We start from the raw sequence: 15,908 nt of genomic DNA on the forward strand, positions 1-15,908 counted from the left end.
ATCTGGTATCTAAATCAAGGCTAATTCATGTCCATCTCAAAGTTTTCAGTTTTGAAGAAGAAAAATCTTGGTAAGATTCCAATTTAAACTACTCCACAGTTCATCACTAGTTAATGCTCTTCCTGGACAAAGTTTTGCTTTTTGTAGGGAGGGTGAGGTGGAGATGTTAGAATATAAGTGAAAGTATTTTGGAAAATAACTAGGATGTAAATTTAACATTTTAACATTAAGCATGTTAGATCTTGTACTCATTTTATTAGTAAGTATCCAATTACATAGCTGCTGACATAAGTAACACCTAAGTGCGAGAGTGCAAGAGTAGAGTCAGCCAGTTCAATATAGTTAGGTATGGGAGTTTATAGGAAATAAGTTTCCACAGTGATTTTGTAGAAGCAAAGATAAGGTCAAAGCATTCCAAGTATTTTTGAGGGATAAGGAGAATATAATAGGTTTGTTAATTTTAGGACATCATATAGTTCTAGATAACTTTCAGACAATAAATTATCCTATTGCTAGAAAAATTCAAGTCCAGGCCAGGTTTAAGAAAATTATATTTGTTTTTAATTGTCACATTTCAATTATTTCTATTACACATACATTAGTTTCTAAAGTTAAAAATTTTAAAGTTAATGAGAACTTTAAAGACCTTACGTTGAATTAGAAACTAATAATTACAAGGAAGTTGTTTTATATCTAGAAAAGACGAGATGTTTAAAGTTTGATGTGAATGTTCCTTAGGATATAAATTGGAAAGTTGATACTTTTGTATTGAACGAACTGACAGATGAATGGGAGTTTAAAAAGTACATCACTTCTGTATTTTAAAAATTATTTTCTTAGGAAGAAGGCACTGGTCCCAAAGTCAGCTCCTTTTTCTTAAATTAGAGTTGGATGTATTTTGTGTCTTATGTGTAATAACATCCAATTACTGTTACTGCATCGTTGTATCTAATCCACAGACAAGTCCATATCTGATATTAAAAGGTAGGTAGGCTTGGACTCCTGCCAGAGCTGTTTTATCGAAGTACAGAGGTTAATAGAAGCAAAGGTTTGCATACTATTACATTGGCCCTACATCTTTATTGCTGGAGGAAACTGTCACTGCTAAGGCACATCTTGGTAATAAAAAACTACTTTCACAGTGTGGGATTTATTCCTGATGCAGAAATTTACTAGAGACAAAAATTGTTTTTTCAACTGGTAAAGCAAGTATTCTCACATATTATTGAATACTTGGAGACAAATAGACTTTTCCCAAATGATATTTAAGTTACTTCAGACCATTACAAATATGTTTGAAACAAGTATATCATGGCAGTACTGTTTTCAGTAGTTTCTGCTTGATGCTAAGTTTACTTGAGAAGGAGAAAGAATTAAAACAAAGCAAAACAAAACAAAAAAAAAACAGCTGATGAGAAAATCTCATTCCATCAAAAGGAACTCTTAGAAAATCAAACTAGTGTTTAAGATAAACCTCTTCACCCATAATGAAGGCCCTCTAGTTCACATGACTTTATCACTGAAAACTCCAAAAACTCCAAATACACGATGCTCTTAACTTACACCAATGGCATTGTGACAATTAATGTAGCTTTCTCTTTGATAAATTTTGCTGTAGTCATTTCAGTATCCACAGATTCTGGAAGATTCAGATGTAATCTGTACTCACAAACCTCGATCAGTAAGTCATCCTAAGAATAATAAACCAAGAGAAAATTTTAAAGATGAAAATAGAAAAATATTTCCTGGTTAAAATGTGTGTTATTTGTTTATTGTTCCCAGTTATTCACTTCTTTCGCATAAGAAGAGGATCCCACTTACAAGCAATAAAGTTGCTGTTGTAAATCCCTGAGATTTTGAGGTGGTTATTGCTGCTCAGTATATCAAAAGTTAACTGATACAGTACCAGAAGATGGGTGTTGCCATCCTAAATTATGTAGCATTGACTTTGGGGCTGACCAGCAAACAGCAAGGAAACTTATTGGAGACTGGAAAGATGGTGATCTATGTTTTATGGTGACAAAGCCCTTTTCACAATAATTTGGAAGACATAATGTACCCGGTTAATTTGTGGCTTTAGGTACAGAAGTGGGAAAATAGAATGTTATTTGCATGCATTGGTTCTATTGGCCACATTTAACAAGGTACTACAAAAAGATGAGCTTAGAAAAGAATTTCTCAGTTTGCAAGGGAAAATACAGAATTGAAAGGGAATATACAGAACCCAGAAATTCTAAGACTTGAGGAATGAAAAATGGAACTAATTTTTATTTTCAACCAGTAAACAATAAAGCTGAGAAATTATTTCTTTATCAACAAAGGCTGATTAAAGCTGCCTAGAGGCAAATACTAAATCATAAGTCTTTATACCCTTTGCTAAAACCTCTAACTGGATTAAGATGGACCTCATTAAATCCTTACATTTGGCCCAGATGACAGCAATTAAGTCAAAAGAAGCTATTGAAAAATGGACATGTCTAAAAAAGAATTGAGCGGTGTAGCACTGACAGGAATCAAAGAAAGAAAGTGCTACCAGTCTGGACTAAAACTAATTTAAAATAATCTTTCAACCCCAGCATTCCATGGGCAGCAAACAGGCTGAGTAAGCTGCTCAACACCTAATGACAGCATATTCTTCAACGCTCTTTTCAGATGTGGCTAAGGTAGATTATGAAAAAGGAAAAACGTCCCAAAGAATGGAGCTGAAAGTCATGGAAAACAATGGAACTAGGAGGCTAGGTAATCAAGGAACCTTGTCAAGGGACCTAAGCAAGAACATCCTCTACCTCCAGGAAAGGGACCCTCGCAATGTCTGCCTACCAGGATTTCAGAATTGCCGTGCATCAGCAACTACTGTGTGCCTCATATTTTTTCCAATTTCTGAATTGAGACTGTTAATTGTGGTAATCGTCTCCCCATTCCACATTGTATGGTGCATGGGGTTATGGGAATAGATAACCTGTCTTTACAGTTTATGCAAACTTTGCCTAACGCAGATTATGATGGCAAAATCCTGTACTTTGGAGCCTGATACTGGGATTGGATGTGTCGTTCTGGGGAAAGAAGCAAATATTTGTGACCAAGAGGGCGGACTGTGGTAGACTGTAGGATTGTTACTCTTCTTTTATAAGAGGATTATGTATCCTTGCCATGTAACTTCCAGTGACTACCTGTGAGAAGAATGTTCTTCCCAGCCCTGTTGATGTAGGACTTGGCCTTGTGACTTACTTTGATCAGTACAGTGTGAGTAAAAGTAATATAGTCCATATCTGAGAGGAAGTTTTAGGATCTATTGCATGGTTTGGCCATTTCTATTTTTCCCTCTTCCATGAGAATGACTTACCTAAATTAGGAATTGTTTCTTCACCTGTATCTTAAAATGTGCAACACTCATGAAGCAAAGCAGGCTGAGCTGACATGTAACCTGAGAAAATTATTGTAAGCCACTGAGATTATGGAGTTTGTTACTAAAGCATAATATAGTGAATACTGACTGATACAAATTTACAGTATTATCCATTCAACTTACCTCAGAAACACTAAGGTCACAGTGAGATACTGAATTAATACCAGGTAGTTCAACTTTTAATTCAATTTTCAGAGGTTTCTCATTCTGATCTGCCACAATTTTTAATTCATAGGCTGGTCTCTTCATCTCCACTTCAATCTCTGTACTAGAAATCTCTTCTATCAGACACCTTGTTTTACTTGAAACTTCGTCTTTTGGCAGTAAAAGTTGAGGAAACTGATCTGAATTGCTCACAGTACTGCTTCTTATCTGTTCAAGGGTTAGTTCTTTATGAAAAAAACCAAGAAGATGAAATCACAAAATCAATCAACAACATGAAGTACTATCAGGCGATGAGCTGTAATAGATGTAGTGTTAGCCAAGATGGCAGATAAAGCTGCAGCTAAATCGGTTTGGGAAATATTTAAAGACTTTTTTTTTTTTTTGTGGTACGCGGGCCTCTCACTGTTGTGGCCTCTCCCGTTGCGGAGCACAGGCTCCGGACGCGCAGGCTCAGCGGCCATGGCTCACGGGCCTAGCTGCTCCGCAGCATGTGGGATCTTCCCGGACCGGGGCACGAACCCGTGTCCCCTGCATCAGCAGGCAGACTCTCAACCACTGCGCCACCAGGGAAGCCCTTAAAAGACTCTTAAACCAAAGAATCTGGTTTAAAAGTTTGCAGGATTTAAACATCTTTAAGGACATGCTAATTTTAAAAAAAATTTATTGAAGTATAGTTGATTTACAATGTCGTGTTTCATTTCTGCTGTACAGCAGTGACTCAGTTATACATATATATTATTTTCATATTCTTTTCCATTATGGTTTATTACAGGATATTGAATATAGTTCACTGTGCTATACAGTAGGACCTTGTTGTTTATCCATCCTATATATAATAGTTTTGCATCTGCTAATCCCAAACTCCCAATATATCTCTCCCTGTCCCCCCTCCCCCTTGGCAACCACAGGTCTGTTCTTTATATCTATGAGTCTGTTTTTGTTTCGTAGATAAGTTCATTTGTGTTATATTTTAGATTACATATATAAGTGATATCATATGGTATTTGTCTTTCTCCTTCTGACTGACTTTGCCTTGTATGATAATCTCTAGGTCCATCCATGTTAGGACATGTTAATATTTCTAATATCTAACATTTATATTTTTCTATCTTAAATTTCTCATCTTTTGCAATTGAGACTTCTAATCTGCAAAATGTACACCAGAGGCAAAAAAACCCATTTTAAATCAGTTTAATTTTCCATTACATTCATTAACTTACCCTTTCTCATTTTCTCTCTTAAATATGTGGAATCAGTTTGGATTCCCATCAGATTTTGTTTCATTCTGTGAACACTTCCTTTTATTCTAAATTTGGTAACATGGTAAGAGTTTGAGAGAGTGAATTGGAGTTTTTCCTCAATGCATTTCATGGCCATCTGTATTAGTTGATCTTTTTTCACTTGGTCTTTTTCTGCTGCCTGGAGAACATCGGGATGGTAGGCAACATCAATGACTGTGTAAACATCTGTGTGTGTAATTCAGAGGGTGTGAAATGAAAACGATTTGTTTCACTAATGATATCATCAGGTAATATATTAAGCCATATCCTGATAAAGCTGGAAAAGTATAAATTCTATTTCTGTATTTTCAGAGACAATCACAATGGTGCTATATACATAAAATTCCAATTAGAGCACTTCTTGATATTTTATATGGGTTAAAAATAGCTCATATTATTAGAAAAGTAAACAGTATTCAATTTTCAAAAAGGTATACTTATTAGTCATTAAGTATATTATGACCAAATAAAATATGTAATGCCTTTTACCAAGGAAAATCTGGTTCTTGCTTATTTCCCCCCAAATTTTTAAAATGTGCTTTCTCTCCCATAATTCTATGTACCTGATGTCTCAGACATATCTTCTGGTCTGCCAACACGCAGAGGTACTGGATGAGTGGCTGACTGGGGAGCTGGGATCTTTTTCCACTGACATAGGTTGATAAAAAGTATTTTTTCTTTTGGTTTCTAGAAAGCAAATAATTTTGCATATCTCAAAACCTAGTTTTTAAAATTTAAAATAATATAAAGGTAACTCATCACAGAATTTGAAGAGTGAGAACTTTAGGCTCCAAATAAGTCATTCCATGGATTTAAACTGCATTTGAAAAACTGTAAGAAATTACTGTTACCTGATTTCCCTAAAGCTGCTGGTTTTTCATTAAGCATCCAGTTGCTGCTCCCACAGGAAGTGGGAGGAGGGTGGGGGAATTGATCTAAGCTATTCCAGGTGAATTTGACCCTATTTCACCACTTCCTTACCTCCTCAATCAAATCAGTTTTCTTTATTTGGAAAATCTCCAACTCTATTATTCTCCTTTACATAATTACGTGACTTTTAATTTTCATCCTAGCAGAAAAATGGCTCATTTTGAGATCTCCAAAATGTATAAATATGAAATTCCCATTCTTACTCCTTCAACACAATCTTCCACACTATGTTTAATTTTCCATTCAGAGTGGCAGTTTCCCTCAAGTGTTCTTGTGTTAAGGTAGTAATAGCTAAGGGTAAGCCATTCTCTTATCATTCCAGGACCATTTCATTCAGGACTTCCCTTTCCCTGGGCACCAACTCTACATACCAGGATCCTGGTTTGTAGACAGAGCTGTGGTTCTGGGGCAGCACAGAGCTGTTTCCCCTCTTTCAGCTGCTGTTGAATGAACTTCTCATAGCTCTCAGGGTTACTGTCAGCCAGATCATCTAGGAGGTTCCAGAATTGAGTAACTTGGGTGAGCAGACCCTTTGAGGATGACTCCATGATTGAGATGAATAGGCCTCTTAAATCTGTGGAAAGACATGACTTAAGGAAGAAAAAAAGTCTATTGATTCATTTCTTCTTTTGGGGGAGGAGGAACAGTTCAGGAACTGTTTTGTTGGAGTTAGCAGCTATCCTTAACCCCTGTGTGTAAAAGATTGTGGACCAGCACCACTTTATCTTTTCCTTATTCTCTAATTATCTAATACCTTTCCCTACATTCTCAAGATGTTCTCTCAGATAATAAGGCCTTACCTCTGCCTAGACCCTCACAAGCCCTGCGAGGACAGAACAGTCATTTAAAGTCTGTATTTCCTGGGATTTTCTTGTTCCAACACCTGGGTATTGGCTGACTGGGGCCTATCCAGTTCCTGATTTTGTGTGGGTCGAGGGCCACATGAGAATTCCTCAATCCTCAGCATAGTTTAGGAGTTAAAAGCATGGACTCTGTAGCCAGAATGCCTAGATTCCAGTCTTAGCTCTATCACTTACTAGTTGTGTGATCTTGAGAAATTAATTTACATATGTGCCTCAGTTTATTCTCCTCGAAATGAAGACGATAATACCTATCTCATAGGGTTATCGTGAGGATTAAGTAAGGTAATATAGAGAGGCTGGAACACTTGGTAAGCATTATATGAGAATAATAATATTCTACCACTTGAATAACCCCCCTCCCTCAATGAAGAAGTGTCCCACAGCATCCACAGAGTGAGGAAAAGAGGTTTGGGTTCTCCAAATACTACATTAGGGTTAGACTAAACGGGAAATTTAATCATTTTTCCAGAGGCTGGCGAACCCACCTCTTCTCTCGGTTTCTTGACAAACGGCGACGCCTGTTACCAGGGTAACCAGACTGGTACAACATCTAATTGAGTCCGGAAAGCTCCAGGAAGAAAGGTCTTTTTACATCCAGTTCCGGAAGCTTCTGCTGGTGCTGGGCTTACTTTTCGGCTGAGCCCGACCCACTTCTTTTCCAGGAAGGCGCCCGCCTCCCTTTCTACACCTGTTGACTTCTAGAGTGTCCTGGAAACCCTCCTGTGGGAGTCTCTGGGACTCCTGTTGGTGGGAAGAATTTCTCAAGAGCACGACTTCCGGCCTGGAAGGGAAGTCGGCACCCTCTTCTCTCAGAGCGCTTCCTCCCCCACCCCCGCCACGCGAGGCTGCGGCGCACGGTATGGGTGTGTTTGTGTGTGTTTGTGTGGGGAGGGCGTTTGGAGGGAAGGTTACCGGGAGCTCCGTGGCCGCTGGGGGGCAGGGGTCCCGGTGACGAAGATGGGGGTATTTTCTCTGTCTTCCACTTGGAAGCCCCAACCCCCCCTTCAGCCACTCTAGATACATCTTGGGGCCCAGTCGAGGGTCGTACCAGTCCAAAGTGCCCCCATCCTTTTTGGGGAGCGAAACCCAACCCCCGGGGCCATCCCAGAGGAGCGTGAGCGGGGAATGCCCCAGCCAACCAGGCCGTCCGGATTCCGCGCCGGAGCAGCCTCCGGCCTCAGTCCGGAGAGATATTTGCCTGTCGGCCTGGGCTGAGGGAAAGGCGGCCGTGGCCTGGGCCACGGGTGAGGGCGGAATAACCGGTGGGAAGGCTGCGTTTTCACGAAGGACTCGGGTGAAGCTGCAGAGCTGCCTTTGCTTGGCTTCTGGGTCGGAGGAGATCTTGTAATGGAGTGGTTCTTCGTCTCACACTAGCAAGATGCCTGATTTCCCCAGGATCGAGGGGTGAGTGAGCGTTGGAGTGGTGCACAAAGCCCCTGCTGGCTACACACGTGAATATCCCTGTCATCTATTTTTTTGGAGGCTTCTGTACAAAATAGAACATAAAATTCTCTTGAATGAAGAAATTTAGGGCATCTCTGCATTTAATGTTTTTAGGCGTCAGGTTTTTTTTCCTGTTGACATTTGTGTTCCTGACACTCTCAAATCTAGGTGTTTAATTGCAAACTAATTTTGGGATTCGGGAGTTGATTTCTAGTCTGAACCATGTTTGCCTTGGACTATGTGGCCTGGGGCAAGTTATGGCTTTAATGGAATTTCATCTACAAAATAGGAATGAAGATACTTGCCTCATAAAACATAGTTATTTTGAGGATTAAATAAAATGGGTCTCTTGAAAGCACTTAATTTGGTGCAGTTTCAAAGAACTCTAATGAACATTATCTCCTTTTATCCTCACAGTAGTGTGGTCAGGTGTTTTCCCCTTTTAATGGTGAAGGAAAAACTATTCCTCAGGACCTCTGACTTCTGGTTCAGTGATCTTTCCTTTATCTCATGCTTCATTACAACATAGTAATAAAAGATAAGGTAATAAAATAAATTATTATTAAATGTTACTTATTGATTCATTTCAGATTGAAGAATGTCCCGAGTTCCCTTGGGGAAAGTCCTCCTGAGGAACGTCATCCGGCACACAGATGCTCACAATAAGGTGAGAGGTACAACTTAGTTATTCCACATGCTTAATGAGGGCATACAGTGTGCTAGGAATTATTTTGATACAGTTAGAAGAGACAAAGATAAATAAAATAATTAGAATATAGTTTGATAAGTATTGTAATGCAGACATACACAAAGTCCTTTTATGCACTGAGGAAGGAATAATGAAATCTGCCTTGGGGAATTAGGAAAGGCTTCCCCCAATGGGTGTTATTTGAACTAGTTCTTGATGAACAGGATCAAGTTTACCAGGTGTAAAAGATCATTCAGGACAGAGGGAACATCATGTACTAGTGTATGGCAAGGAACATGAAGCATTTAGGGCAAGAAATTGTATGCATCCAGAAAGTAGAGAATGTGGGAGGTAGTGGCAGAGGATGAGGCCCAAATGGTAAATTGAGTTGGATTGTGATGCGTGGAGCTTAGACTTTTTCCTATAGGCAATAAAGAAACCATCAAATTTTTTTTTTTTTTTTTTTTTTTTTTTTTGGTGGTATGCGGGCCTCTCACTGTTGTGGCCTCTCCCGTTGCGGAGCACAGGCTCCGGATGCGCAGGCTCAGCGGCCATGGCTTACGGGCCTAGCCGCTCCGCAGCATGTGGGATCTTCCCGGACCGGGGCACAAACCTGTGTCCCCTGCATTGGCAGGCGGACTCTCAACCACTGCGCCACCAGGGAAGCCCGCCATCAGATATTTTTAAGCAGGGTTTGACATGATTGTATTTGTATTTTAGAAAGATGACTTGTTAGCTGGGTAGGGGATAGATCAGATGGGTTGAAACAGCAGAGGGACCAGTTAGGAGGCAATTGCAGTGTTCCAGGTGAGAGATGATGAGTGGTTCACGTGAAAACAGTGACCGGGATGAAGATAAGGAATTTAGGCAATAAAGTTCAAAGAACTTGATGATTGATTGGATAATAGTGATAATTATGGAATCAAATATAACCCCCTTGTGTGACTGGGTGAATGATGATGGTGCCATTAATTGAGTTAGGGAACTAAAGAAAAGAGACAAGTGTGATGGGAAAGGTAATTAGTTTGGTTTTGAACATCTTGATGGTGAAATGCTTATAGGATGTCCAAATAGTTCGCAATTCAGTCTTGGAGAAGAGTTGAGGCTGGATATAAAGATTTGGGGATTACTGATATAGGAAATGATAGAGGTCATGAGTGTAGGTGAGGTCACCTATGAGAGCACATATAATGAAACAAGGGTCAAGCACCCTTGTTTGGTTTTCTTTGGTGAACTGTACAACTAGTTTGACCACAAATGTTATTGTCACGTCACCTGATATTCTCATTGTGAGTGAGGGTATAACTGTTACCTAAGCAGCCTCTGCAATTGCATAAACCACCCCAGTTGGATGGTGAGCTTAGATTTGAAAGCAGTGGCTAAAAAAGATAAATCTAGGACAGATTTAACAAAATATTACAGGAGGACTTAGAAATCAAATTTATTATTGTTCTTTGTGCAGCTATACTCTGCCTTTCAGGAAATTCTCTAACAGTTCCCATGCTGTTTGTTTTGTTTTGCTTTGTTTTTAACAAAAATTATTATGTTGTGAAAAGAGACTTAGCCTAGAAAGTTTCAAAACCTGTCCTTACTAGCTTTTTGACTTCGGTAAAAATCTCTGAGCTTTTGTTTCTTCTCAGTAAAATATAATAATGGTACCTGCTTTGCTTTCCTCATAAGATTGCTTAAAGTTCAATAGAGAGATGATATAGTTAAAATCATAAAGCATTTTAGAAACATAAGGGGTTATCATTTGCTAATTGCAGCATAATTGCTTAGTTAATAAGGTGATAAGTGTGTCTATGCAGGGGTGAAAAAGCTCTTTTGTTGCTGCAGAATTCTACATATTTGAGATTTACTAGATTGGATTGTTTAATCACTCTAGAGAAACCAGAATTTGTTTCCCAGGTTCCTGATCAAAACTCAGTTTGTAATCCAGTAATTAGTGCAGACTGTATTTTCAGTTACTTTTTGGTGATGTAATGTGTTATTTTTAGTAACTTATTTTTATTTCTTTCCTTTAAAAAAAAAATCCAGATTCAGGAGGAATCAGATATGTGGAAAATAAGAGAGCTGGAGAAACAGATGGAAGATGCGTACCGGGGGGCGAAAAGGAAAATGTTACCCAGCAGTTCAAGGTGAAGTTGCGACTCTGAGAACCAAAATAATTCTCCTCTTATTCAGAATCATCAACTTTTGTTTAAAAACATTATGGTATGCTAAAGATAGATGAATTCAGTTCTGTGAGTCCTTAAGCCTTTCCTCTTCAATAAATCTAGACCCAATCATAAAGGTAATGGCTATGATGCATGTGGCCCCACTCTTTGCACGTATTTGCAATGGAGAACTTAAAAATTCTGCCTTGAACAATTGTAAATGTTAAGGATTCTGTGGATTCTGACCTTACCTGATGGCTTTTAAATTAAGATTTTCTATAGGTATCTTATGGTCACTTAGCTGATCATTCACACCTTTCCCCTATTAGTCTTTCATTCTCTCTCAGCCTTTTCTTTGCCCCATCTTCTTACTATCTTAGTCACACAACCTTTCACATTACCTTCTTAATAATTTGAGTGTGGATATGAAGGATTATGCAGGCTTAGTTGTCTTACCTGTGGAGGTATAGGAATATCTGAGTATTGGGAACATCTCCTGGGTCTCATATGCCTGTTAGTATAGATCTGTGTGTATGAAAAATGATTATAAAGTAATAATGCTGATTTCTAAAACCACACAGGGAAATAGTTAATAGTGAGATATTTAAGTAGAGTGTGCCTGTGCAGTGTGTGGACTTTGGAGTGTGATTGGCTGTGTGTAATGGCTTTTGACAAGAAAGTATTCAGGGTATCCATGGTAAAGAAGGCAGAGTCTCAACATAAAAATTAATACCTTGTCAGTCTGTTTTCTCTCTGAAGATGGTTCTTTGAGAATTTGGAAGTGCTTAGTGCAGATGATGATTTGTTTTGTATTGGTTATTCAGTTACAGGCAGCATTTCCAGGAACAAAATATTGTTCTTTTCGAGTGGACTATTCATAATGAATAAGTCTTTAAAACATAATCTCTTTAGGGGCAGGTTTCTGATTGTCTCATTTGCCATTATAGTCCCAGCAGCTAGAACAGTGCCTGGCAGGCACATAGGAGGTCCTCAAATATTTTTGATAACCAATTAACTGGCTTGGTGACTGGTTAGTGGATATTGTAAGTACAGGCTAAGTCAGTGGTTCTCAACTGTTTATCCACCCCAACTTACTCATGGGTTACACCTTGCTCCCACTGTTACTCTGACTTAACTACAGCAGGTTGCTGATGTTCAGGGAAGGGAGTGTATTTCAGAATCTCTAGGGCAGTTTGAAATGTCCCCAGCTGTGATTATGCTCTGCTTCCTTCTTTGAGGATCAGTGAGTGAGGAACAGCATGCCACAGTCGAAAAGTCATTTCGTCTGTACTCTGCAATAGGACGGGTAGTGATGATCGTATTTTCATTGAACACCTAACTGTACAAATTAATAGAGAGGAACAGATCATGTTAAAAAAAAAAGTATTTTTTTAACATTAAGTATCAGGTTGTTTTCGTCTCCCCTTAGCCTGTTCAGTGAGTTTTGTGCATGATAGTCCATAAAATAACCTCACAGATTGCTTCTCTATCTAAAAGTTCTTCTGTTTTCTCTTACAGCCGGATGCGTAGTGATGGTTTTGATGAAGAAAGTCAAAGAGACTATTGGAGGCCAAAGAATGAAATTTCTGGGGCACTGGATGATGATTTTCTTAAGGCTAAATCCTGGAACAAGAAGTTACATGACTATGAAGCTAACATGCCAGACAGGTTTGTGACTAAATTCCTGTGACCATTAATGGTATTTGGCCTGAGAATGTGTACTTTTAAAAATTAATTATCTCTGCAAAAGCTTATACAGACATGTTCATAGCATATTTATTCATAATGGCCAGAAAAGTGGAAACCCAAATGTCTATCAACTGATAAATGGATAAAAAATGTGGTATATGGGATGGTAATAGAATGTTATTTGGCAGTATAAATAAAGTACTGATACATGCTACAACATGTATGAACCTTGAAAACATTATGCTAGGTGAGAAAAGCAGACACAAAAGGCCACTCATGATGATTCTATAGAGATAGAAAGTAGATTATTGATTGCCATGGGCTACGGGAGATGGAGGAATGGAGCGACTGCTAATGGATTGTTTCTTTTGGGGGTGATGAAAATGTTCTGAAATTAGTGATGATGGTAGCACAACTCTGAAAATACTAAAAGCCACTGAAATGTACACTTTAAAAGGGTGAATTTTATGGTATATGAATTATATCTCAATAAAGTTGTTACTAAAAAAAAGTTGTCCCAAGGTAGACAGCATTATGTTATGAAGTGTTTTTGGAGAAGTACTTCACAGCTGAAGAGTAGAATATAAAAGCCCCTTAGTGTTTCTTAAGGAAGAAAATGTCAAGTTTTCTTACAAATGGACAAAGGAATCCTTTGTGTCTGAAATGAGCGTTCAGTACAGAAAATGTAACCAAGTTACCGAGCTATAAATGTGGTGTTGGCTCTACCATCTCTTTTTTCTTGGTTCTGTGTGTCTCTGTAAATGTACACTTCTAAGTCTAATTTGTCTTTAATTTTTAAGAAATGTATGCATTGCTTTAACAATACATGTAATAAAATGTTATTTTACAGATGGGGTCACAGTGGATATAAAGAGTTATACCCTGAAGAATTTGAAACAGACAGGTAAGGCAAGTACACTTACTGAAAAAAAGTTAGAAAGTAAGATTAGTACACAGTCTGAATTATAAATTGAGTTCTTAATTTTTTTTTGAAAGAGTGGATATATGTATATGTATAAATCATTTACAAACTTACTTTAGTATTTATTTATTTATTTTGGCTGCACTGGGTCTTAGTTGAGGCAGGTGGGATCTTCGTTGCGGCATGTTTAGTTGCAGCAAGCTTGCAGACTTCTTAGTTGTGGCATGCGAACTTCTTAGTTGCAGCATGCATGTGGGATCCAGTTTCCCGACCAGGGATTCAACCCGGGCCGCCTGCATTGGGAGCTCGGAGTCTTACCCACTGGACCACCAGGGAAGTCCCGAGTTAGTAATTTTTATAAAGTATACAACATTTGCCATTAAAAATGTAACCAGAGAAATAATAGATTTAGTTGGGGGATGATTGGTATTTTGCCTTTCCCTGATATTTGGCATTATCTACAGCATGTAGGTTTTTTTTATATATAGTGTTCCATACAGTAACTCAGTATGGCAGATTAGAATTTTTTCTTCATTTTAAAGATGAGGAAACAAAAACTCAGTGATAAAGTCTCATAGTAACATTATTATCAGTTTTGATTTAAAATTCAGATGTTAACCCCAACTTCCCATCTAGAAAGCAGAATATAAAAATTATATAAATACACTTATTTTCTATAGTAAAGCAATTTTTCTTTTTTATTAGTAGTGATCAGCAGGATATTACCAATGGGAAGAAAACATCTCCCCAGGTAAAATCATCTACCCATGAATCTCACAAACACAAGAAGTCAAAGAAATCCCACAAAAAAAAGCAGAAAAAAAAGTCACACAAAAAACAGAAGAAAAGCAAAAAGGAAGCCACAGATATAACAGCAGATTCCTCAAGTGAGTTCTCAGAAGAAACTGGGGCTTCTAGTACCAGGAAAAGGAAACAACCACATAAGCGCAAGAAAAAATCCAGGAAAAAATCTCTCAAGAAATCTGCTTTATTCTTAGAGGCAGAGTGTAACACTTCCCAGTCAGATGATTCTGCATCCAGCAGTTCTGAGGAAAGTGAGGAAAGAGACACTAAGAAAACCAAAAGGAAAAAGAGAGATAAAAAAGCCCACATCCCTGTAGTTAACAGTGAAATACAGGAGAGGACAAACAAACGCACAAATTGGAAAGTGGCTACAGATGAAAGGTCTGCCGAGAGTTCAGAGGATGACTAAATGAGAAAGACATGTTTCCTGCATGACTGTGGATATTTACAGCTCTTACACCTTGGGGATTTGCCAGTGACTCTATTGCTCAGCACAGGGGGCCTGAGGTCAGAGCTGTCCTGTGCCATCTATATACATTCTGATAGACTTCTTGTCTTCTATTTTGGCCTGTTAAACTTGATCCTCTTATTGTTAATAGGGAGTCGGTTATTTTGTTATGAAGGTTTCTTGAAGAGATTATTTTTTGTGATTAATCACATTTAGCGTAGAGTGCATATGCAGCAAATTAAAGGACCCGGAAAGCTGAATCCAGTAATGACCTGGGTATACCAATTGGAATGTTGAATTTGGGGAAAGCAAGGGCTGGGGTCAAGAGATGGATTGGAACTAGTGCTGTATACAATGGTATGATAAGGGAACATCATGTTGCTCATGTCTGTTTACATAGTAGGTGCCACAACTTGACTTTTTTTGTCTTTAGCCTTGGTGCTTTGATCTTCCCGTATTTTGACCCCACAGGTGTGGTCCAGTTTACTTGATGAGGAAATGAACATAAGAACAAACATTTTCCATTCATGGTAACATCCATAGACAGCTGTTACTGGGAGACTAGGAGTTTTTGACAAATTTCCCTGTTAGACAGGGTCTGTGGCTACACTCAGTATACCCCTAAACATGGTAATTGGATAGTAAAAGGTTTTCTAGTTCCATTGTTTATTGCTTAAATGCACTTGTGTTCAGAATTATTTCTTCAGTTCTCTTAGGTAAGTCCTCAACCAAATGAGGAAGAATTAGGCATTAGTTGTGCTAATGGTGCTCTGAACAGGATTCAGGGCAGCAACAGCTATTTAAGTGTTGTCTTCCTTGTTCATTTCTTAATCTGTTAATGAACTTTAGATTTTTCCTGAAACTAGATTGAATCAGTTCCAAAATGAAATAGGCTTCTCAGGGACATATCCGTTTCTTCCTAGTCTGCCTTTGGATTAAAGCACCAAGCAGAGACCTTGTTATTTCCCTTTGCTATATACTGTGATCCCTACTATGTTCATTCTTAAGAAACCAAAATATCACTGGAAGAAGGCTGGCAGAACACATGAATTATTTTCATTAAGGCAGATCAAGTGACATTGTTTTTTTTTGGTCGTCACTTCATGGGTGAAGT

General features: G+C 38.4%; 2 protein-coding genes across 4 annotated transcripts; one reads left to right on the forward strand and one right to left on the reverse strand.

Annotated features, from left to right (window-relative positions):
• Nucleotides 1-538: 538 nt before the first annotated feature.
• On the reverse strand, nucleotides 539-7,556 carry PIH1D2 (PIH1 domain containing 2). The gene is made up of 6 exons (XM_022558994.3): nucleotides 7,130-7,556; nucleotides 6,153-6,355; nucleotides 5,415-5,538; nucleotides 4,792-5,037; nucleotides 3,530-3,795; nucleotides 539-1,691 (listed from the first exon to the last, which is right to left on the reverse strand). Exons 2-6 carry the CDS (start codon nucleotides 6,327-6,329, stop codon nucleotides 1,560-1,562), a joined length of 945 nt encoding a protein of 314 aa, XP_022414702.2. The 5' UTR covers nucleotides 6,330-6,355; nucleotides 7,130-7,556; the 3' UTR covers nucleotides 539-1,559.
• On the forward strand, nucleotides 7,376-14,964 carry NKAPD1 (NKAP domain containing 1). Of its 3 annotated transcripts, none has more exons than XM_022558996.3 (6): nucleotides 7,376-7,501; nucleotides 8,678-8,754; nucleotides 10,813-10,913; nucleotides 12,450-12,599; nucleotides 13,471-13,524; nucleotides 14,248-14,964. In XM_022558996.3, the coding sequence occupies exons 2-6, from the start codon at nucleotides 8,686-8,688 to the stop codon at nucleotides 14,753-14,755; spliced, it is 882 nt and encodes a 293-aa protein (XP_022414704.1). In that variant the 5' UTR covers nucleotides 7,376-7,501; nucleotides 8,678-8,685; the 3' UTR covers nucleotides 14,756-14,964. The 3 variants fall into 3 exon arrangements, with proteins under 3 accessions (XP_022414704.1, XP_022414705.1, XP_022414703.1); XM_022558997.3 differs by lacking the exon at nucleotides 7,376-7,501 and adding an exon at nucleotides 7,524-8,048 and having other exon boundaries at nucleotides 14,251-14,964; XM_022558995.3 differs by lacking the exon at nucleotides 7,376-7,501 and adding an exon at nucleotides 7,527-8,048.
• The last annotated feature ends 944 nt before the right edge of the window (nucleotides 14,965-15,908 follow it).

Source organism: Delphinapterus leucas, chromosome 7 (genome assembly GCF_059928025.1).
Source record: "Delphinapterus leucas isolate spDelLeu-1000000601 "Yukka" chromosome 7, BTC_Dleu_Yukka2, whole genome shotgun sequence".
NCBI classification, from domain to species: domain Eukaryota; kingdom Metazoa; phylum Chordata; class Mammalia; order Artiodactyla; family Monodontidae; genus Delphinapterus; species Delphinapterus leucas.